This window comes from Scyliorhinus canicula, chromosome 11 (assembly GCF_902713615.1).
Source record: "Scyliorhinus canicula chromosome 11, sScyCan1.1, whole genome shotgun sequence".
NCBI classification, from domain to species: Eukaryota; Metazoa; Chordata; class Chondrichthyes; order Carcharhiniformes; family Scyliorhinidae; genus Scyliorhinus; species Scyliorhinus canicula.
The window spans coordinates 152,584,370-152,607,203 of NC_052156.1; the positions used below are offsets into that span (position 1 = coordinate 152,584,370).

General features: G+C 42.3%; 1 protein-coding gene across 1 annotated transcript in view; it reads right to left on the minus strand.

Moving 5' to 3' along the window:
* Positions 1–22,834, minus strand: part of cep41 (centrosomal protein 41) — a 46,193-nt gene that overhangs the window by 18,973 nt on the left and 4,386 nt on the right. Inside the window, exons 3-5 of the mRNA XM_038811792.1 lie at positions 14,035–14,082; positions 10,709–10,770; positions 216–282 (exon numbers count right to left, since the gene is read on the minus strand). Coding sequence (XP_038667720.1) covers positions 216–282; positions 10,709–10,770; positions 14,035–14,082 — 177 coding nt within the window. The remainder of the gene's footprint in view (positions 1–215; positions 283–10,708; positions 10,771–14,034; positions 14,083–22,834) is intronic.

Here is a 22,834-nt window from a genome sequence, read left to right on the forward strand (position 1 = left end):
ATTTCTACATAGCAATTCAAAATAAAAGTGCAAATTTTTAGCTACATTTTTATTAAATTGCAAACGAAAAATAAAGTTAACTGATGTGATCTGTTGCTCATTATCATATATCTGTAAAAAAGTATCTTAGGAAATTTCCTTTACCTTGAAACCTTAATTCTTCTAATCCTTAATAATTCTTAAGAAAATATAAGCCACTAATACTCTACACCAACCTTCCTCCCGCTGTAGTTCTTCTAACATCTCATCACCCTGTTCATTCACAGAGGCCACCTGTAGCACCTAAGGATAGTACAAAGTCAATTAAAATTACTTGAAGGAATAAATGAGTTTTAAAATTTAACATTTCTGCAACTGCAATTGGTCCAATGCTTAGCTATTTTGCTTAGCCCTTCCTTCATATCAAAGTATAATGTAATGAATATAAGAAATGGTCATATTTTATAGTTTATATTTTTGAAGTAATGTGATTGAAGCCTAGGTTAAAATGCTTACAGACAGCGTGTCTGCTGGAGCTGTGATTAAAAGTGAAGTAATCAGTGATTTTTGCAGGGGCAGTTTTTTGCTAGTACGTTAAAAGCCATTTTACCTATTTACAGATAGCAATCAAATGTAATGTTGTACCAGCTCGAACCTGGCTAACCAAATCAAGGCCCATCTTGTAAAAAGAGACAAAAGAATGCTGTGTACTGAGTGCATATGATGTGGCAAACGGGAGGGGACAGGTCTGTCTGGACAAAGGAATTGCTTCCAGGACTCTAAGCTGAGCAGGTTTTCACTTGGTCCTAAAAAAATGTTTTGTTCACCATGGACTCTGCACAAAGATATGGTTGTTAACGTTATATACAAGATATTTGAAATATATGGGTTTGTTTAATTGGAATGTAGAGGCAGGTTTTAGGAAGCAAGTTGAGATGTTGTTACTGTTAACTATAAAGTGATTTCTTTATTGCTAATGTGCTTAATTCTATGTTCAAGTTGAAGTTTGTTTTAGTATAATAGCTGTCTCTTGGTCAGTGTTATCACTCCTGTGGTGCAGTAACATTTCATTACAGTTTTACCAAATGCAAATAGTCCAAGCAAATAGGGGCTGGTTCAGCACACGGCTAAATCGCTGGCTTTGCAAGCAGACCAAGGCAGGCCAGCAGCACGGTTCAATTCCCGTTCCAGCCTTCCCGAACAGGCGCCGGAATGTGGCGACTAGGAGCTTTTCACAGTAACTTCATTTGAAGCCTACTTGTAACAATAAGCAAATTTCATTTCAATATAGATGACTGAGTTCAATTCAATACAGATTACAGTTCTTGATAATTTATTCAAATCAAAATACACAATAGAGAAGTTGGAAATGGTTCAGAATTAAAATGGTTTATTAAGGTCACACATTTCAAACATGACAGTGAGACCTTCTGAATAGCATGAGAATGATCAGATTAAAACAGACCAGACAGAAGCAAGGACACATTTGTAAGTATGAAAATCTGGGCAACATTCCTAGTCCAGTTTTCATGACAACGAATAAAGTTTGGTGGGAACGAAATATCTCAGTCCCACCATATCAAAATTTGATGGACAGACATATCAATCGAATTGAATGAACTATAATTATCATGGCCCAATCACAGCCAGAAAGGGGACAGAACATTGTTGATAGCAATTACCTTAAAGCTGGGTGCCGGTTTTGAACAATTCATCCCAAGATCATCTTCCTTCATTTCTGAAACTATTTTCTGTGTTTTGCTTTGAAAGCCGCCATTATGTGTATTTCCAACTTCTCTGTATTGTGTATTTTGATTTGAAGAAATTATCAAGAACTGTAATCTGTATTGAATTCAACTCAGTTATCTGTATTTCTTGGGCAATACAAACTTTCTAAAAACTTTGTATTTGCTAGCAAACTGACCTGATCAAGAGACATTTTGAAACTGACTGAATAAAGCTACAATTTACTCCACGCATAAAGCTCAGTTTTATGTTCTGTCGAGTGATATACGAGTTCGGCGATACATAGATATCTTAACCAAGTACAGATCTACCATTTGGGTTTGTTAATTGGAATGTAGAGGCAGATTTCAGGAAGCAAGTTGAGATGTTGTTACTGTTGACTATAAAGCTATTTCTTTGTTACTAATGTGCTTAATTCTATGCTTAAATTAGTTTTTTTTTGTATAAAAGCTGTCTCTTCGTCAGTGTTATCACTCCTGTGGTGCAGTAACATTTCATTACAGTTTTACCAAATGCAAATAGTTGGGTTCTAATCTGGGATGGTAACCAAAATTGGGGTTCTTGTCTGGACCCATTACAATTGGGGGCTCATCTGGGAATAAAAAATACAATTCCTTGTTTACGTTGGGATTACTGAATTTAAAGACAGTGAGTGTGAGGAACTGTTGCTAACAGGTGTTGATGCTCTGTCAAGTTTAACAGGGAGTGATTTGCAAAATGGCTCTTTCAGAGGCTTGAAGGGCGCGATTCTCCGCAATGAAAGAGGCCGTCTCTCACGGCAGCCTTTGCACCCCCTCCCGGGACCCGATTCTCTCCCCCCCCCCGGGCGGGGCTAGTATCAGGGCCCCGGGGGTCTCGGCCACGCGCCAGGAATGACGCGCGGCTGACGTGCCTAATGACGTCAGCCGTGCATGCGCAGGTTGGACGGCTCCAACCCGCGCATGATGTCATCACTCAGACGGTACGAACCCGCGCATGCGCGGTGCCGTCTTTCCCCTCAGCTGCCCGGCCGGGGGGGGGCGTGAAAAATGGCGGGAGGCTCTCCCGCTATTCTCCCAGGCCGCGTGGGGAGCGGAGAATCGCGCCCCAATGTTTCCCGGGTGTCGAAAAAATAAATTGGGGGGTGGTTTGCAAAAGGTAGTTAAAACAAAACCTTGGAATTGGCAGGCAAGTTGAAGTTGAATTTATCTGCAGGGGGCGAAGAAGGTAGAGACAATTGAAACAATCGCTCAGCATTTAAAGAATGCCAGAAACACAGCCTGTGTTGTGGGAAGAATTGTTAGAAGTAACTAAGATCCAGTTACAAATGAAAAATTGCAACACAATAAAGAAATGAGACTGCTTGAATTATAAGCAAAAGCGAAAAGAATATAGAGAGAGAATTTGAAATTCAGAAAATAGAGCTGAAAGAGAGGAGGTTGGAAAGGCATAGAGAATATCAATTTAAAAAGTTGGAGTTAATGGTAGAAGTTGAGGAAAGTCCAGAGGAATGAATAACCCTTTCCAGTCTAAATCCTAGTGGGGATATATTTAAATGTTCAAGCACTGCTGAGGATTAACGTGGAAGCATTTTTTAAAAAATCTCTTTTGAGAAAGTAGTTAACATTGAATTGGCCAAAAACCATGTGGGTATTGTTGGTTCAATCATATTTAATAGGTAGAGCGAGTGAAGTGTAGAGAGGTACCTCGGGATTATGAGGAGGAGAGGAAAACCATTTTAAGTGCATTTGAACTAGTGCCAGAAGCCCATAGATAGAAGTTTATAAATGTAAGGAAAGAACCAGGTCAGACATAGAATTTGAAATAATCAAACAAAATAGTTTTGATAGGTGGATAAGAGCATTAAAAATAGACCGAATGTATGAAGCTCTTAGGGAAATTATTATTCTGGAGAATTTAAAGATTCACTTACTGCAATAGTGAGAACTCATGTGGAAAAGCAAAGGGTTAAAGATTTGTAGACAAGCAGCAGAGATGATTTTGAATTTGTTCATAAATAAAGTTTGGTTTTCGACTTAATTTTCAGTCTGTGAAGTACATAAACTGGGGTAATGAAAAATTCACAGATGACAAGGCAAAGGAAATGAAATGAAATTGCTTATTGTCACGAGTAGGCTTCAAATGAAGTTACTGTGAAAAGCCCCGAGTCACCACATTCCGGCGCCTGTTCGGGGAGGCTGTTACGGGAATCGAACCGTGCTGCTGGCCTGCTTGGTCTGCCTTCAAAGCCAGCGATTTAGCCCTGTGCTAAAGGAGGTACGGTTGGGGATAGTAAAAAGATTTTGCCTCAGATTAAAACAAAATTATGAGAGATAAGAAAGAGAGATAAGAAGATGTTTTGATTGTGATAAAGTTGGCCAGACAAAGTCGCAGTGTTGGTGGTTTAAGAAAAGTACTGGGAAGACAGACTTTTTAAAACAGGATAAGCCAGGGGGGTTTATTAATGTGACAAAAGGAAACCATGGTTGTAGTTGAAGAGGTGCAAAGGTGTGTACAATGATAAAAGCAAATTACTGCGGAGGCTGGAATCTGAAACCAAAGGGAAAATGCTGGAAAATCTCAGCACGTCTGGCAGCATCTGTAGGGAGAGAAACGAGCTAATGTTTCGACTCCAGGTGACCCTTTGTCAAAGCTTTGTCAAAGAATATAAGAACTAGGAGCAGGAGTAGGCCATCTGGCCCTTCGAGCCTGCTCCGCCATTCAATTAGATCATGGCTGATCTTTTGTGGACTCAGCTCCACTTTCCCACCTGATCACCATAATCCTTTATTCTTCAAAAAACTGTCTATCTTTATCTTGAAAACATTCAATGAAGGAGCCTCAACTACTTCACTAGGCAGGGAATTCCATAGATTCACAACCCTTGGGTGTTGAAGTTTCTCCTGAGATCAGTCCTAAATCTACTTCCCCTTATTTTGAGGCTATGCCTCCTGGTTCTGTTTTCACCAGCCAGTGGAAACAACCTCCCCACATCTATCCTATCTATTCCCTTCATAATTTTATATGCTTCTATAAGGTCCCCCCTGCATCCTTCTAAATTCCAATGAGTACAGTCCCAGTCTACTCAACCCCTCCTCGTAATCCAATCCCCTCAACTCTGGGATTAACCTAGTGAATCTCCTCCCCACATCCTCCAGCGCCAGTACATCCTCTCTCAGGTAAAGAGACCAAAACTGAACACAATATTCCAGGTGTGGTCTCACTAACACCTTATACAGTTGCAGAATAACCTCCATAGTCTTAAGCTCCATCCCTCTAGCAATGAAGGACAAAACTCCATTTGCCTTGTTAATCACCTGTAAACCAACTTTTTGCTATTTCTTCCTTGATGATAGATTCCAGCATCTTCTCTACTAGCACACCCAGGTCTCTCTGCACAGCAGCATGTTTTAAGATTTTATCATTTAGATAATAATCCCTTTTGTTGTTATTCCTAGCTACTGATTGCCAACCAGAGAAACACCCATTAATCCCCACTCTTTGCTTTCTATTAATTAACCAATCTTCGATCTATGCTACTACTTTACCTTTAATGCCATGCATCCTTACCTTATGCAGCAACCTTTTGTGTGGCACCTTCTCAAAAGCTTTCCGGAAATCCAGATATACCACATCCATTGGCTCCCCGTTATCCACCACACTGGTAATGTCCTCAAAAAATTCCACTAAATTAGTTAGGCACGACCTGCCCTTTATGAACCCATGCTGCGTCTGTCCAATGGGACAATTTCCATCCAGATGCCTCGCTATTTCTTCCTTGATGATAGATTCCAGCATCTTCTCTACTACCGAAGTGAAGCTAACTGGCCTATAATTACCCGCTTTCTGCTTACCTCCTTTTTTAAACAGTGGTGTCACGTTTGCTATTTTCCAGGGTCATCTGGACTCGAAACATTAGCTCTTTTCTCTCCCTACAGATGCTGCCAGACCTGCTGCGATTTTCCAGAATTTTTTCTCAAAGGTGTGCGCAGCCTGTTCAGAGGTTGATTGATCAACAGGTGTCAGATATTTTAAAAGACTTTATTTGTGAGGGTAAGATTTACTGATGTGTACAAGGTGGAGTATGTAAGGATGGTAAAAGTTTAAGGGATACAGGAGCAAGGCAATCTTTAATCATGAAAGATAAGTAGATATGTAGTTCAGATGGAGTATTGCTAGAAAAGGTGATAATATGTGGAATTAATGGTGAAGTGAGTAGTATTCCATTATGTAAGGTAAGGGAGTTGGTGAAAAGTGATTAAGTGGTGGTACGAGTAATGGAAAAATTACCTTTTTCAGGTGCAGTTTATCCTGAATAATGATATAGCTGGATCATACGTGGCAGTAATGCCTACTGTGGTTGAAAAGCCGATGGAAAGTCGAACAACTAAGGTGGTACAAGAAACATTTCCTGGGGTGTTTCCAGATTGTGTGGTAACAAGATCACAAAGCCACATTTTGAGACAAGAGGAGGAGAAATCGCGAAGTAAAGATAGGGAGGCCGAAGTTCAGTTACCAGAAACAATATTTGACCAGATTGTTGAGAAAGAGAGCAGGTAGAGGATGAAGCGGTATCTTTAATTCAGGAAGGTTGGTAGAATTACAACTGAAAGATTCAGAGATAAAAGTTGAATCATAAAGCCTATAAAGAAATTGAATGAGTGTATACCAGAGTGTTATTACATTAGAAATGATGTATTAATGAGAAAGTGGGGACCATTACATATTCAGGAAGTTGAGAAATCGGCAGAGGTTCATCAAGTTATATCACCAGTAGGTTATAGAAAGGAGGTGTTCCGGGCAATGCCTGAGGTTCCAGTGGGGCGGCATTTAGGGGTAAGGAAAACTCAGGCAAAAATACAAAAATATTTTTATTACCTAGACTGCATGAGGATGTTGACTTTTGTCGTACATGCCACATGTATCAAGTGATAGGAAAACCTCAAGCAGTAATCAAACCTCAAGCAGTAATCAAACCAGCATGCTTAGTACCCATTCTGGCATTTGAAGAACCTTTTACCAGGGTCCTAATTGATTGTGTGGGACCCCTTCCTAGACAAAAAGTGGTAATCAGTATTTATTGGCTATAATGAATGTGTTTACTAGATTTCTGGAGGCTATTCCATTATGAAATATTACATCTAAGAGGGTTGTAGAAGAGTTCATCATTTTTTTTTCCAGATACAAACTCCCAGGGGAAATCCAATCAGCAGGATCAAAATTTATGTCAATATTATTCAGGAAAGCTATGGATAGCTTCAGGGTAAAGCAATTTAAATGAACCGCGCATCATCCAGAATCGCAAGGAGCGTTGGAAAAGTGGCACAAACATTAAAAGACCACGTTGAGGGCCTATAGTCAACATTATCCAAAGGACTGGGATAAAGGAATTCCATTGTTACTATTTTCAATTAGGGATGCACCTAACAAATCAACTAAATTCAGTCTGTTTGAGTTGATTTTTGGTCCCGAGGTAAGAGGATAACTTAAATTGATTAAGGAGAAATTGGCGGGTCAGCGGTCGGAGACTAGTTTTGGACTATGGGTCAAACTTTTAGGGAGATTTGGCTAGAAAGCATTTAAAAGTGTCACAGCAGGAGATGAAAAAAAGCATATAAGAAATCAAAAGCTCATAGTTTTGTTAGTGGGAGAAAGTACTAGTGTTATTACCAGGAAAGTTACCCTTTAAAAGCAAGATTTAGTGAGTCTTACCAAATTGACGGAAATTGAGTGCGGTATATTATGTGATAAGAATGCCAAATAGAAGGAAAAGACACAGAATGTGTCATGTTAATATGCTCAAAAGGTATTTTGATAGGGTAGGAAAGCAGGAGGATGTGTTAATGGTTATAACTCAGGGAAAAGAGATCAATCCAGAGGATTCCAAATTGGACATTCCTCAAATTAGCTTGGAGAATGAGGAAGTAATAAGAAATTAGGATAAAGTACTGATTTACCTTCTAGAGGAAAATCAGAGTGACAGAATGATCTGAAAGAGCTACTACAATCACATGGAGCTATATGTGAGGACAAAGTACAAGGGCAATTACCGTATATACTCGCGTATCCTGCGATCTCGCGTATCATGCGACCCCTAAATTTTCGTCCCCAAAACATGATTTTATCATATATCTTATGTATCATGCGAGTCACTTTTTTGAGATACCAGATGACACTAGGCTAGGCTTTTCGCCGTAAACAACCGAATGAGAAACAGCTGTTTTGCTTGACGTATCCATTAATAAGCCATTTAAAGACAATATAAGAAAGAAATGGAATGACTGGATGATGGAAGGAGAGAAATCATTTACGAAGGGAGGGAATATGAAGGCTCCAGATTTGCCTCTACTGTGTTTGTGGGTAAAAGAAGCATGGGCTGAGATAGATGGAGATTTGATTGTTAAAGCATTTTAAAAATGTGGATTAGCAAATGCTTTGGATGGAAGTGAAGATGATGCTTTATTCGAAGATGCAGGAGAAGAGGATGAAAATATTGAGGACCTGGAAGATGATCAGTATGACGACTGCCTCGATGAAGAAGAATTCGAAGCTTTATTTGATGATGACACTGATAACAATGAAAGCGAATTTGAAAGATTTTAGTTTACCTGTAATAGTTTGTTTTAATAGTGTTTTTATTTTATTAAATGTTAATTAACCTACATATGTATTCCTGTTTTATATTTCATTATGTCCAAAAATAAATATAATAGTTTCATTAACTACTGGGTACTATTTGACTTACCGTAAATGGATACGGTCTGCTTAACAGCCTAACAGCCTAATCTTGGCCAGCACTTCACACCCGCAAATTTTGTATCTCGCGTATCATGCGACCCCCCAAATTTAGGTTACAATTTAGGTTTTCAAAAGTCGCATGATACGCGAGTATATATGGTATATATGATTTAGATGCAGGAAGTTCTGTTTCAATTAAGCAACATCCATATAAACGGAATCCAAACAAGTTGGTACAAGTTCAAAAGGAGTTTGAAAGTATGTGTAAGAATGATGTAATTGAAAATGATGAAGTGCCTTCATGTCCACAATTGAAGGAAGAGTGTAATGAGAGTCTTGAGTCAAAGCAAGAGCCCAAAGAGAAGGAAACTGGCACTAATTCTTCTTCTCAGTCATTGGCATCACCACCTCAGTCATGTAGAAAACTTTTCGATCCAGAGAACTATAGCAAGCTCTCATGCCCACACTGGAGCACTGTACCGTCAGGGCCCAGAATCATTGCCATTCCAGAAAGCTATGGACTCTTCACTTTTAGGGATTCCAGATTATTTTGACATAGTGAAGAATCCGACCGATGTATCAACAATAAAATGCAAGCCGGACATTGGGCAGTACCAGGAGTCTTGGCAGTATGTGGAAGACATCTGGTTGATATGTCTTACTGTTCATGATATACATAAACAATATATATGAGAATGGGTGGGGTGGGATGATAAGGTAAGTTTTCTGATGGCACAAAGATTAGCAGGAAGGTTAACAGTGAGGAAGAAGGTCTTAGGTTGCAGAAAGATATAGACAGGTTGGTCAGATGGGCAGATTTGTGGCAGATGGAACTTAATGCTGAAAAGTGCGAGGTGATGCACTTTGGAAGGAGTAACAAGGCAAGGAGTACTCAAGACAGGGCACTAGGAAGCTCAGAGGAACAGAGGGATCTTGGCTTGCTCATCCACAGATCTCTGAAGGCGGAAGGCCAGGTTAATAGGGTACTTTGGGAGGCATACAGGTCACTTGCCTTTATCAGTCGTGGCATAGATTATAAGAGCAGGGAGGTTATATTGGAGCTGTACAAAACTTTGGTTAGACTACAGCTGGAGTAGTGTGTGCAGTTCTGGTCGCCTCACTATAGGTAGAACGTGATTACACTGGAGAGGGTGCAAAGGAGAGACACTAGGATGTTGCTTGGGATGGAGCATTTGAGCTCCATCCCAAGTGGATAGGCTCAGGTTGTTTTCTTTCGAGCAGAGAAGGCCGAGGGGGGACCTGACTGAGATGTACAAGATTATAAAGGAGTGGACAGGAAGCAGCTGTTCCTCTTAGCTGAAGGGTCAATAATGAGGGGGCATAATTATAAGGTGAGGAGCAGGAGGTTTAGAGGGGTTTTGAGGAAAACCTTTTTCACCCAGAGGGTGGTAGCAGTCTGGAATGTACATACTGGGAGGGTAGTAGAGGCGGGAAACCTCACAACCTTTAAAAAGTATATGAATGAGCACTTGAAATGTCATAACATTCAAGGCTATGGGTCAAGTGCTGGAAAGTGGGATTTGTGTAGATTTAGTACAGAGTCATAGAATAGTATAGTGCAGAAAACTGGGAGCTGGAAGAGAAGCCATTGCAAGTGATTTTCTGGCTACTGTTAGATAGAATGGAACCATGCGAGAGCAGTCCCACCAAGCTGGATTGTCTTCCCCTCATCACAGATCTTTCCATCTGTTCTTCCCTCCCCTTTCCCATTTTTCTGCTTCTGTATATGCTTAAAATCTGTTCCATCTCGAATCTATTCCAGTTCTGATGATAGGCTATCAACCTGAAATGCTCACTGTATTTCTGTCTCCACAGATGTCACTGGAAATACTCGGCAGATCAGGTATCTTCTGTTTTTATATGTTACACCTCACCAGTTAGTTCACAGGAGAAAATGCAAAAAACAGAAAAAAAAACAGAAGAAGAGAATATACCTTGAAAACAAAGTCTTATCTAAAAGAAATAAAAGTGGGATTGTAATGCTGAATTGATGTTGTAAACGTTGTGTCACTCATCCCCACATCTTTCAAACTGAAAAATTGAGAGCCAGAGCAGCTAATGTTAATACTACAAGTTTACAGTGCATTTACTCTTGTCATTGATTAAAGGGAAATAATATAAATATCAATTACAAAGAAATGTACCTGTATTGAAACTTTAATGTTATGAGAATTTTTTAATGACTCAATATTTCAATTATGGACTATATCTCACAGGGCAACAAACCATAAATGGGAGCACTTACCAGCTGGGAAAATGTGGTGACTTTCAATCTTTTGAATAATTCATCTCTTTTATATCTATAATCTATTAAGAGGTAAAAAATAAACAGAATTATGATTATTTGAAATTCTCATTTCAACAGTCGTAACAGGGCAAAATATACAAGAGCTTAAATTTGCACCAAATGCAGTCTTTGGAGAGCGTAGGAATGCATCTACTGTATGGATGTCACATGATTAGGTTGTAACTAGACAGAATGGAAATGCGGACCACCCAACTCAATCGTTAAATACTCAAACATGAAAAAACATGCTTTATTGATTACGTTTTAGTACAATTAGATGATCTTGACAATGGACCAATCAATCAGTGATCATGAATTAAATATTGATGTGGATTTCTAAACCATCACTGTAGTTTTCAGCTTCTGTCACCTTCAGGAACTATCCAATGCCCGTGACCTCACTGATCCTGTTAACTCCTTTCAACAGTATATTACATCTACTGAAAATTTGTTAACCTGTTGAGTACGTAGTCTGACCAAATATTTCCATTTGTAAAGACACTAGACAAGTAAAGGAAGGAATAACTCTGGGAGCCATTTGAAAAACAAATGATGTGTTGTACTCCTGTTGGACAACTGCCAGCATTTTAATATGCAATATAATTTGAAGAGATGTATAATTATTCTATGAAAATAGACCAGCATTTAACAGAAGTCAGGCTCAACACTAGTTTGTTGGTTTTACCTCTGTGTCAATCAATGGCTAGACAGTTATTGAACATGTCTTGAAATATCAGTTCTTCATTTAAATTAAAAAGTCAAACTATTTAAATTGTCAGACCCTCGGAGAGAGACAGCTATAATACCAGTGCACTATCAGTGCTTTACTTGCATTGAAAAGTCAAGCTATTTAAATTGTCAGATCGGAGAGAGACAGCTATAATACCAGTCAATTCTTACATAGTTTTACACATTATAGATTTTATTTAATTGTAATTGAGAGCTTCTTCAGAATTTGTCCCTGTCCAGTCAGGACAAGTGCGGCTTACTTTTCTTTGAATTGGCTTTGTCCAATAGATCAAATTTCAAGTAAAAAACTGCAATTTTGAATTTAGTTTCCCCTCATCTTTCTGTCCATTTTAGGCTGCTTTATATCATGCTCCAGACTGGAAACCATTTAATTTATCCACACTGGCAAGTTAATTTAAAATTGTTAAAAAGATAAAGAAAATTTAAAATGCTTTATAAAAAAGTGTTATCTGTAAATAATGCTCAAAATGGGTTTTGGATGAGGCCAACAGTGTTGGTCACCTGCATGGTGGTTCGAATGACAGCTGAAAGCTGTGGAAAATACATATTTTGGTAACTTATTTGGCATATGACAAATATCTGACAGGACTTAATCTGCCCTTTTTAGTTCACTCTGATTCTATGTTAGATTTGAACCTTTTTCCTATCGACAAGTGTTCTGCCCCTGCAATTTCACTATTCTTTAGGAATCCTCTCTTCAGCGAATTTCTTCATCTAATCAGCCCACCTTCACCATTGCACTTCACTTTCATTATATGATCACTCCCTTTAAATTCGGTATCATTGAGCACACAAAAATATAATGAAGAGCTCTCTTACCTTGATCTTGCTTACTGTTTGGTGATCCCTCATGGTTGATGGCTGACATGATGTGAATTTACTTTCAGAACAACAATGTCCAAAATGTATTTTTGTACTTTAGTAACTGCTGGTAAACACCACACTTACAGGTGTTATTTACGACATTGGTTTTGAGCCTTCCTAGAGTTTACTGAAAACGTTCTGCTAAGTTTACACATCTTATGTGGAATGACTTTATCTTTTGCAACTAAAGGGGCATTCATTGAAGTCCATCCATTAAGCACTCTGGTTACCTGGGACACAGTGAAGTTACTGTGCTGACCATTGCAATTAGCTGTTAACAAAGGAGGCAGTATTGCTTATCCATGAGAAAATCTGGCATCTTTTCAGTCAGTCTTCAATTCCTTTCACCAAGGGGAAAGTACCTGTACAGGTTTACAACTCTTGATAAATTGCCTTTTGTAAAATCACTGGTAACTTTCAGAGAAGTGCAACAGGAAAAGTTATTTAAAATTTCTCTCTGGAAAACAAAATTTACAAAAAAAAGGAAAACTATTCCTATTGCTCAGATATTTGGCTACCATGGTGAATTTCTTTTTTTTAAATTTAGAGTACCCAATTCATTTTTCCCAATTAAGGGGCAATTTAGCATGTTCAATCCACCTACCTTGCACATATTTGGGTTGTGGGGGTGAAACCCACGCAAACACGGGGAGAATGTGCAAACTCCACACGGACAGTGACCCAGAGCCAGGATCGAACCCGAGACCTCGCCGCCATGAGACTGCAGTGTTATCACTGCACCACCGTGCTGCCACCTTGGTGAATTTCTGACATCAAATCACTCAGAAAAGAGTGGCATTCTTCTCACTGTGCAATACTTCTAGCGAAGAGCTTTACAAATGATTTTCAATTGCAAAATAGCAGTCCTAGGTACAATATACAGTTCTTCTAAGTCATAGAGAAATCAGGATTTGTCACCCAGGCATGCTCTAGTCTGTCCCCTCTCAGTCAGTTATGGCATGACATTAGAAAAGCCTAGGCAAGTAGTTAATTTGTCAACCCATCCAGGTTGCAAAATGGTGCTTGGAGGACAGAAATAAGTTTATTCCCCCCCCCCCCCCCCCCCACTTTTATTGCATTTCCATATGTTTACATTTACATTTATATTTTGTGAAGCCACTATACATTTTGACTACATGGTAAGGGTAATTCCCTAAATTAATTAGCTTTTTTTTGCACAGGTGTGCATATCATGCGCAAGGTTAAGTTTGATACGGTTCAAGGTGGTGCAGTGGGTGCACTTGCCCAGGGTGCGTATGAGTCCGGGGGGAAGGCGGGATCAGGGTATTGAGCTTGATCAGCCATGATAAGAATGAATGGTGAAGCAGGCTCGAAGGGCCGAATGGCCTCCTCCTGCTTCTATTTTCTATGTTGGGAGAAATGAGAGTAAGAGTTATAGTCTTTTTATAAATCTGGAGTCTTATGGGTGAGCTTTCAGATGCCCAGTTGTTTCTCCTGTGCTAGATCCATCACTTTGCAGCCCAAGAATTATATTAAACTTAATCTGATATATTGCCAAGGGTCAGTGTCACAACTAATCAGGAGAGCCACATTGGTTCATTTAAGCTCTCTATTCATTGCAAACACTTGTGTCATGTAACATTTTTGACCATTCACCACTTGTCACCTTAATGCAATTATTTCTCAGTGGAAAATAAATCACCACTTACTTCTTCTTAACTCATCAATCTTTTCCATATACTTTGAAAGGCTGTACCCTGTGTAAAAAAAAAAGTATTTAAATCAGAATAATTCACAGCAGTCAGAATAACTACATGTTAGAGACACCAACATCAAAATATAATTCAGAAGGGTTAGGGTTAGGGTGATGCAGTGGTTAGCACTAGGATTGCTGCGCTGAGTGACCCGGCTGTGTGTCACTGTCCGTGCGGAGTATGCACATTCTCCCAATGTCTGCATGGGTTTCACCCCCACAACCCAAATATGTGCAGGTTCGGTGGATTGGCCACACTAAATTGCCCCTTGATTGGAAAAAATAATTGGATACTTTAAATTAAAAATATATAGAATTCAGCACTTTTTCTTTGGCAGTCCTGGAGGATGACCTGCTCCCATTCCAGGAAGGGGCATTTATTTAGGGAGACTTTTAGAGCGTCCTTGTAGCATTTCCTGTGTTCCCCTATGGATTGTTTGCCATTGCGGAGACCGGAGTAGAGAACTTGTCTAGGGAGTCTTGTGTCAGGCATGTGGACAATGTGTCCCACTCATCACAGCTAGTCGAGCGTGACTAATAATACTGGGAATATTGGCCTGGGAGAGTACGCTCACATTGGTATGCCTATCCGTTTTTAAAAATAAATTTAGAGTACCCAATTATTTGTTTTCCAATTAAGGGGCAATTTAGCATGGCCAATCCACCTAACTTGCACATATTTGGGTTGTGGGGGTGAAACCCTTGCAGACACGAGGAGAATGGGCAAACTCCACACGGACAGTGACCCAAGGCTGAGATTCCAACCCAGGCTGGTACGCCTATCCCGCCTGTGGTTTTACAGAGGCAGCATTAGTAATATCTCTGCAGGGATTTGAGGTATCTGCTGTACATTATCCATGTTTTTGATGCATACAGGGGGGCGAGAACATGGCTGCTCTGTAGACGATGAGCTTGGTGCTGGAATTGGAGATCCAAAAATCAACAAGCTTGGGGCAGGACCAAACAGCTGACGGTATCCAGCTCCATAAAAAAGGAAATTAAATGGACAGCTGCCACCTTGAATAAAACCCATCCACCGACACTCTCAATGTCGATCTTCTCCAGGTGCAGATATTCCACGAGGTCCCCAACCAAGCCAAAGCCTTAGGCGGCACTGGGACCTCCATCCGAGCAAGACTTGCTTCTGGGGTATTAGAGAAGGCACCTGCTTTCTTCCCCTCCTGCAGCCCTGGCAAGTCCAATCCTCCAAAAACTGCCACCATCGGACACAGCTCCAACCCAACACCTAGAATCACTGATATTATTTCAAAAAAGGAGATCCAAAAATCAACAAGCTTGGGGCAGGACCAAAACATGTGCATGCGGTTCTCTGGCCCCCGAGAACACTGCTCACACATATTCCATCCCCGAGAAGAACTGATTCATAGAAGCATAGAAAATAGAAGTAGGAGGAGGCCATTCGGCCCTTCGAGCCTGCTTCACCATTCATTCTTATCATGGCTGATCAAGCTCATAACCCTGATCCCGCCTTCCCCCTGGACTCATACGCACCCTGGGCAAGTGCACCCAATGCACCACCTTGAACTGTATCAAACTTAACCTTGCACATGAGGAGGTGAATTTGACTCTATGAAGAGCATCACTCCACACCCCACCCCCAAAGGCCAAACCGCACTTATCCTCCCACTTCCCCTTTACTTCTTCCAATAAAGCCTGCTCCGTTGCCAACATCTGCCCATAAATGTCTGAGATCCTTCCCTTCCCTAACTCGATCAAGGATGGGACCTTATCCATAAGCGAAGGTGCCGGCTGAAACTTCTCTAAAATCTCTCCTAGTTCAGCAAACCTACCCTCCAGAAACATATCTCTAACTCCTTCAACCCTCCCTCTTCCAAGCCCTGAACAGTGAATCTAGACTATACAGAACAAACCTATAGTTCCTGCAAATCGTCGCCAACAGCGACATAGAGCCTAATTTAGAATGCTGCCTGAATTGATTCTCAAAGAAGCTATTACCACTGGGCTCGATGAGAATCTTAGCAGAGAGAACTGAAGAGGATCAGTAATGAGAGCCCTCAAGACTCTATCCTAGACAAGAAGCCTTCTCTATCCACCCCCATATAGAGTCGGGATCCTTAAAACACCCCCCCTCACCTTATCAATATTTTCCACCCAGTAATAACACATCAGGTTAGTTAGTGCCAACCAACACCCCCATCCCCCACCCTGACTGTCTACCCCTTTGCAAAAATGCCCCATGAGCCCAAGGGTCTGACCAGCCCAAATAAAAGATATTAACTTATTGACTTATTAACTTATTGGCATAGGTGCTTCGGGTTGGCATAGGTGCTTCGCGGCTCCAGGGTCCCAGGTTCGATTCCCGGCTGGGTCACTGTCTGTGTGGAGTCTGCACGTCCTCCCCGTGTGTGCGTGGGTTTCCTCCGGGTGCTCCGGTTTCCTCCCACAGTCCAAAGATGTGCGGGTTAGGTGGATTGGCCATGCTAAATTGCCCGTAGTGTCCTTAAAAAGTAAGGTTAAGGGGGGGGTTGTTGGGTTACGGGTATAGGGTGGATATGTGGGTTTGAGTAGGGTGATCATTGCTCGGCACAACATCGAGGGCCGAAGGGCCTGTTCTGTGCTGTACTGTTCTATTCTTCTTCTATAGACCCTATCAAAAAATAAAACCTAGAAAGAAAGACTGGGAGTCACTGGGACAAGGGAGAATATTCAACTTCACCATCTAAACTCTTCCCGCAAAGATCAAAGGAAGGGCATCCCACCTCTTCAAATCAGCCTTCACCCCACCCCCCAGACTAGAAACGTTTATGGAGTGTGACCCAGTCATGGACCACCCAGATACGGGAAGCTCGTCTTGGCCGGGGAAAACATCAGCATAAAATTCACTCTGACCCAAGTTTAACTTATACCCTAAAAAGGAACCAAACTTCCTGAGAACCTCCATTATCTTCCCCTCATTGGAGAGAGGGTCCGTAACGTATAATAACAAATCGTCTCCATACAGGAACACCCTATGCTCCCTCCCTCTCTACTCTATCCCTCTCCACTTAAAAGATGATCTCAGCGCAATGACCAGTGGCTCAATTGCTAAGGCAAAAAACAATGGGGACAGTGGACACCCCCTGCCTCGTACCCTTGTACTGTTGAAAGTACACCGAACTCAGGGCATTTGTACAGGCACTTGCAGTGGGGGCCCTGTACAAAAGCCTATCCCAAAATAAAAATTTTGGTCCAAACCCAAATCACCCCACAATCTCAAAAAGGTACCTCCACTCAACCTGATCAAATGCTTTTTCTGCATCCATCGAGATAATCACCTCAGGCTCGGACACGGAGGAGAGCGACAGCACCACATTCAAGAGTCTCTAAATATTGGCTGACAGCTGCTGGCACTTCACACATCCTGTCTGCTCCTCCAAAATGACGCCCAGCAGGTAGGGCTCCAAACGAGTTGCCAACACCTTAGCATCAGCGTTTAACAGAGAAGTGGGTCTGTATGGCCCATTCTCTGTGGGATCCTTACCCTTTTTCAAGATAAAAGGAGATTGATGCCTGCACCAGCATGGCCAGCAACAGCTCCAGGACAGAGAATCATTGAACATATCCAGCAGAAGTGGAACCAGCAGACCAGCAAACTGTTTATAAAATTTGATAGAGAATCCATCAAGACCTGGTACTTTGTCTGTCTGCATTAACCAAAAACAGTTCATGATCTCCTCCAGTCCAATCGGTGCCCCCAGCCCCTGCCTTCTTTTCCATTCCACCTCCGGAAAGGTCAACCCATCCAAAAATTGAAACATTGTTGAATCCTCCTTTGGAGGCTCAGACTTACATAGCCCATGATAAAAGGTTTCAAACATCTCAGTGACCTTTGCAGCAGAAACTAATCCGCCACCCGAGTCAGTGACCTGAACTATCTCCCGGGAGGCAGCCTGCTGCCTCAGCTGGTGAACCAACAGACCTCTAGCCTTTTCCCCATACTCATAAAACGTCCCCCTCGGGTGACAAAGTTGGCCCACCACTTCCCTGTTTACAACAGCTCGAAATCCATCTGTAATTTCTTTCTCTCTGCCAAAAGCTCCGGCGTTGGGGCAATCAAGAATGGAATTCACCAGCCTCGGTCTCTCCACCCTCCCAGATTTATCCCTACGTGCCTTACAAGGCATTATCGCCCCCTAATGACTGCCTTCAATCCTTCCCAGGGTGTGGAGGGCGAGACCGCCTTATTCTTATTGAACTCCACATACTCCCTTGCAAAATCCCTTATTAGCAAGCAGTATGGTGTCCAACCTCCATGGGGGTCGCTGAGAGCAGCCCGGCTCCAACAACAATGATTAACAAATGCGAGTCAAGATCCGGAATAGAAGCCAGTACCTTCTTAATGAATTCAGAGTCATCCCAATTTGCTGCATACATGTTAACCAAAACCACCAGCGTGCTTGCCAACATCCCACTAACTATAATATAGAGCTGCCAACCTTTCCCAACAGAAATCAGTACTCCAGGTACCAAAATCAGTATTTTGGCAGTAAAATCCGGATTTTCATTTCAAAGGATAAATGCCCACCAATCTGAAGTATAGCTTTACATCTTTACTGCACAAATCTAAAACACAAATGAAAAATGCAAATCCAATGCTTCATACATGTACACCATCATGAGTGGGTGTTTTCAAATTACGTTTCAAGCATTCAGTAAATCCAAGAATGAAAAATGTGAACAAAACATTCACCTTTTTACATGAAGTTCAAAATTGTCTGAAACACTTGATTAACTGAATTGAATTATAACAAGAAACTGTACAGATGCAAAAGAAATCCAGTGCATTTATTTCTTTCAAAAAATATTTTCATGAAGTAGCACTAACAGATTTCATGTTCAAATTAGGGTTTATGAAAGTAAAGGTAAAAGAAAAGAATGGCACAAGAAGTAGAAAGCAGAAGGTATGGTTAAATAGATGCATGATGATTCACGTTTACTTTTACAGCATTTTTGTTTCGAACTCACAGCAAAAAGCGCAGTTTCCACATAAAAACAAGGATTTATGAACTGAATCCTGCTGAAACTTAATAATGTGCAATGTATTGTCAGCTGCACTCCATCAGTATAGAAAGAGGGAAGTAGAGTTAAAATTTCAGATCAATTACCTTTCAACAATTCTGGAATGTTAACTCTACTTCTTTCCCCATTGATGCTGCCTGACCGGAGTATTTCCAGCACTTTCTTTTCTTTAAATACATAGTAGTGCTCTACAAAGATCAGTGATAGAGGTAGTGTTTAGTCGACTTACTGTAGATCACCCTCCCTCAATGTGATTTTTTTTATCCCAATAACATCCAGGCACCTCGATGCCTCAGAGACCACGCGAAGGTAAGTGATCCTGACCTTCGCACAGTCTCGCACATGAGGCATCGAGGTGCGTATTGGTTTCCTTGGCGTTAGGGTCTCTGTCTCTGAAGGTAACCCAGAGATGAGCTGGGTACACTATCCCAAAATGTACATTGCTCTTGTAGAGCGCTGCCTTGGCCTTATTAAACGCCATACGCCGCCTTGCCAACTCTGCCCAATGTCCTGGTATATTCTGATGTGATGGCTCTCCCATCAATTTCTCAATTGTCCTTTGCCCATCTCAGCACCCAGTCCTTATCCAGGTACCGATGGAATCGGACTATGATTGCCCGTGGTGGCTTCCCCCGATAGGTCTTCTGTCTCAGCCACCAATGGGCCTGGTCCAACTCAGGAGGGGTCGAGAGGACTCCCTCCCCCATCAACTTTCCAACTATCTTAGAATCGTAATCATAATCGGTGGCACTTTTTCCTTCCAGGTCCTCAGGTAGCTCAATATTTCTTAAATTCTGCAATCTGGAAAGATTCTCCAGGTCATCGACCTTGGCCATTAACACCTTTTGCTCCTCTGCCAGCAATGTGACAATTGCCTCCAAAGGGACAATCCAATCGCTGTGACCAGTGAGTGCCTCCTCCATCTTCTTAATCATCATCCCCTGTACCTCCACCCATTGATACAATCTGTCAAAGGGTGCACGAATTAGATGTCACAGCGTTCTCAATCGCCGTTTCCTAAATTCACCCGACAAGAAGACCACCAATTTCTGGCTCGTCCACTGAGGGGGCAACAATGCCACAGAAACAACGGCCATTGTTTCCCCTTCTGAATCGGACAAACATCTCTAGCCCGATCTATGGTTTGTGTTGTACCCACCGGACATCACTCGCCAGATGGGATCTATTTCTGTCGAACTGTACCAATGTCTTCCCTACAATTACTCGGTAATCAGACAGAAGGGGCCAAAAAAAAAAAAACCCCCAGGTAGAGCCATCTCGTGTGTGACTGCTCACCTCATAGCCGCCACCAGGAGTCACTGGCGTTTGCTTGTTAAAAGGCCAGACGCCTCTTCACAGGTGCTGACTATGATGGCTTTTACGGTGGATCGGGCACTTTGCAGCTCTGGCTCATTGGTTGCCGCCAGGTTGGCTGTAAAGCGGCGACTGAATAGGTCTTCTCAGGATCTTTTGAGTCCAGTGACCTTGAGTCTCCTACGGTAGAATTTGTTCTGCCTCTGCCAGTTTGGGGTCAGGTTGATGGAGATTGTAGACAAGATTGCTTCACAGCTCCAGGGCCCCAGGTTCGATTCCCGGCTTGGGTAACTGTCTGTGCGGAGTCTACGTTCTCCCAGTGTCTGCGTGGGTTTTCTCCGGGTGCTCCGGTTTCCTCCCACAGTCCAAAGGTGTGCGGGTTAGGTGGATTGGCTATGCTATATTGCCCTTAGTGTCCAAAAAGGTTAGGTGGGGTTACTGGGATAGGGTAGAGGTGTGGGCTTCGGTAGGATGCTCTTTCCAAGGGCTGCTGAAAACTCGATGGGCTGAAGGGCCTCCTTCAGCAATGTAAATTCTATGATTACTGTTGGCTCCGGTCATGGCATGGGTGATGCAGACAACTTTGTGATCTCCCGCTCAAACGATGATTAGGTGCCAGTGCTTGGAGCGGTGGTATCGCCATGAGGTCTTGTGCTTGTCTCGCAGGTGGAAAAGGGTGTTCGTTATCACACTGGTGAGGCCACAACTGGAGTATTGTGTGCAATTCTGGTCATCACATTACAGGAAAGACGTAATTGCTTCAGAGAGAGTGCATAAGAAGTTTACAAGAATGTTGACAGAGTTAGAAAAGTGTAGATACGAGGAGTAATTGGCTACGTTGGGGTTATTTTCCATGAAACAAAGAAAGCTGAGGGGTGACTTAATTGAGGTGTACAAAATTATGTGGGGAAGAGATAGAGTGGACAGGATAAAATTGTTTCCCTTATTAGAGAATTTTAGAACCGGGGACATAGATTCAAGGTAAGTGACAGAAGGTGCAGAGGGGACATGAGGAAGAATCTTTTTCGCAGAGGGTAGTGGAAGTCTGGAAATCGCTGCCCAAGTTGGGAGAGACCCCATACTCTTTTAAAAAGTATCTGGACCTGCACCTTAGGTTCTGTAAGCTACAGGGCTATCGACTGGGTGCAGGAAGGTGCACCTGGGTGTCCTTGGGCTGCATGGGCAAGATGGACTGAATGGCCTCCTTCTGTGCTGTAATTTTTCTATGGCTCTCAGGTTATGTTCTAGGCATTTTGTCAGAAGGAGGTTTCCGTTAGGGTTCGTCTTTCCTGCTTAACACGCCTTTCCAAAGGTTTGCGTCCCTTCTGACTCTGGCACTGAAGTCACCACTGAGGAGAATCAGCTTGTCTCCCTACGGGATGCGGGATAGCGTTTGGTTGAGGCTGGAGCAGAAGGCCTCTTTGTCTCGTCGTTTGCATTTATGGTTGGAGCCTAGGCACTGACGGCTTTGATGTGCTGCTTCTGGGCCAGGGTGAGCCGTAGGGTCATGAGGCGCTTGCAGCCTGCAAGGGAATTGTTGAGACTTCTGACCAATTTGATTTTTATGGCAAAGCCAACCCGTAGAAACGGTGTTCATCTTCTGGTTTGGCTTTTTGGAAGAAGGTGTATCCACCATCTTGTTCTTTAAGCTGGCTTTCTCCTATCAGTTGTATCTCGCTCAGGACGGCAATGTCAATGTTATAGCGCCGGAGTTCCCAGGCTATGATGGTGGTTCAACATTAGGGTCTGTTGCTATTGGGGTTGTCCATAAGGGTCCTGACATTCCAAGTCCGAAAATTCATTTGGGTGGGTGGAAGATGTCTGTACATGGAACATGAGGTGGTCATTGCACATCAACCACCACATGGTCCCAACGGAGCAAGGTCTGGACCCAATGACAGGGAAATCGGAGACGACTGGAGACCAGAACGGGGTCTAACAAACAGTCATCATCCACCAGTCATCAGCCTGCCTCTCAGTGATGTCATTTTTGAAGTGTGATGTTACTCTCTGGGCACAGCCAGCGTGGTGTTCTCCTATGCTCTCGCCACTCCCTCAGCGCTCTTCTCAAGTGCTCCTTCTGGTTCCTTTTTTTGGGTACACTTTGTTATCTGGCCTTTGCCCAAGTTGGGTCCCCGATGCTCCTGCTGCTATTTCCCTCATCTCGCTGTTCCTCCTGGGCCTATTGTAGGCCCCGCGCTGCTTGGCCTCGCCCAGGTTGGGTCCTCTGTGTTCTCGCCACTTTCTCGGTCCTCCTTCTCCTCTCGTTGCTCCTTCTAGGCTGTTTGTAGGCGCCACAGTTTAGCCTTGCCCAGGTCAGGTCCTGGGTGCTCTCGCTGCTCCCTCAGCGTTCCCCACACATGGAACAGCTGAGTGACCTTTCGCATCAGTGAGTACTGCAA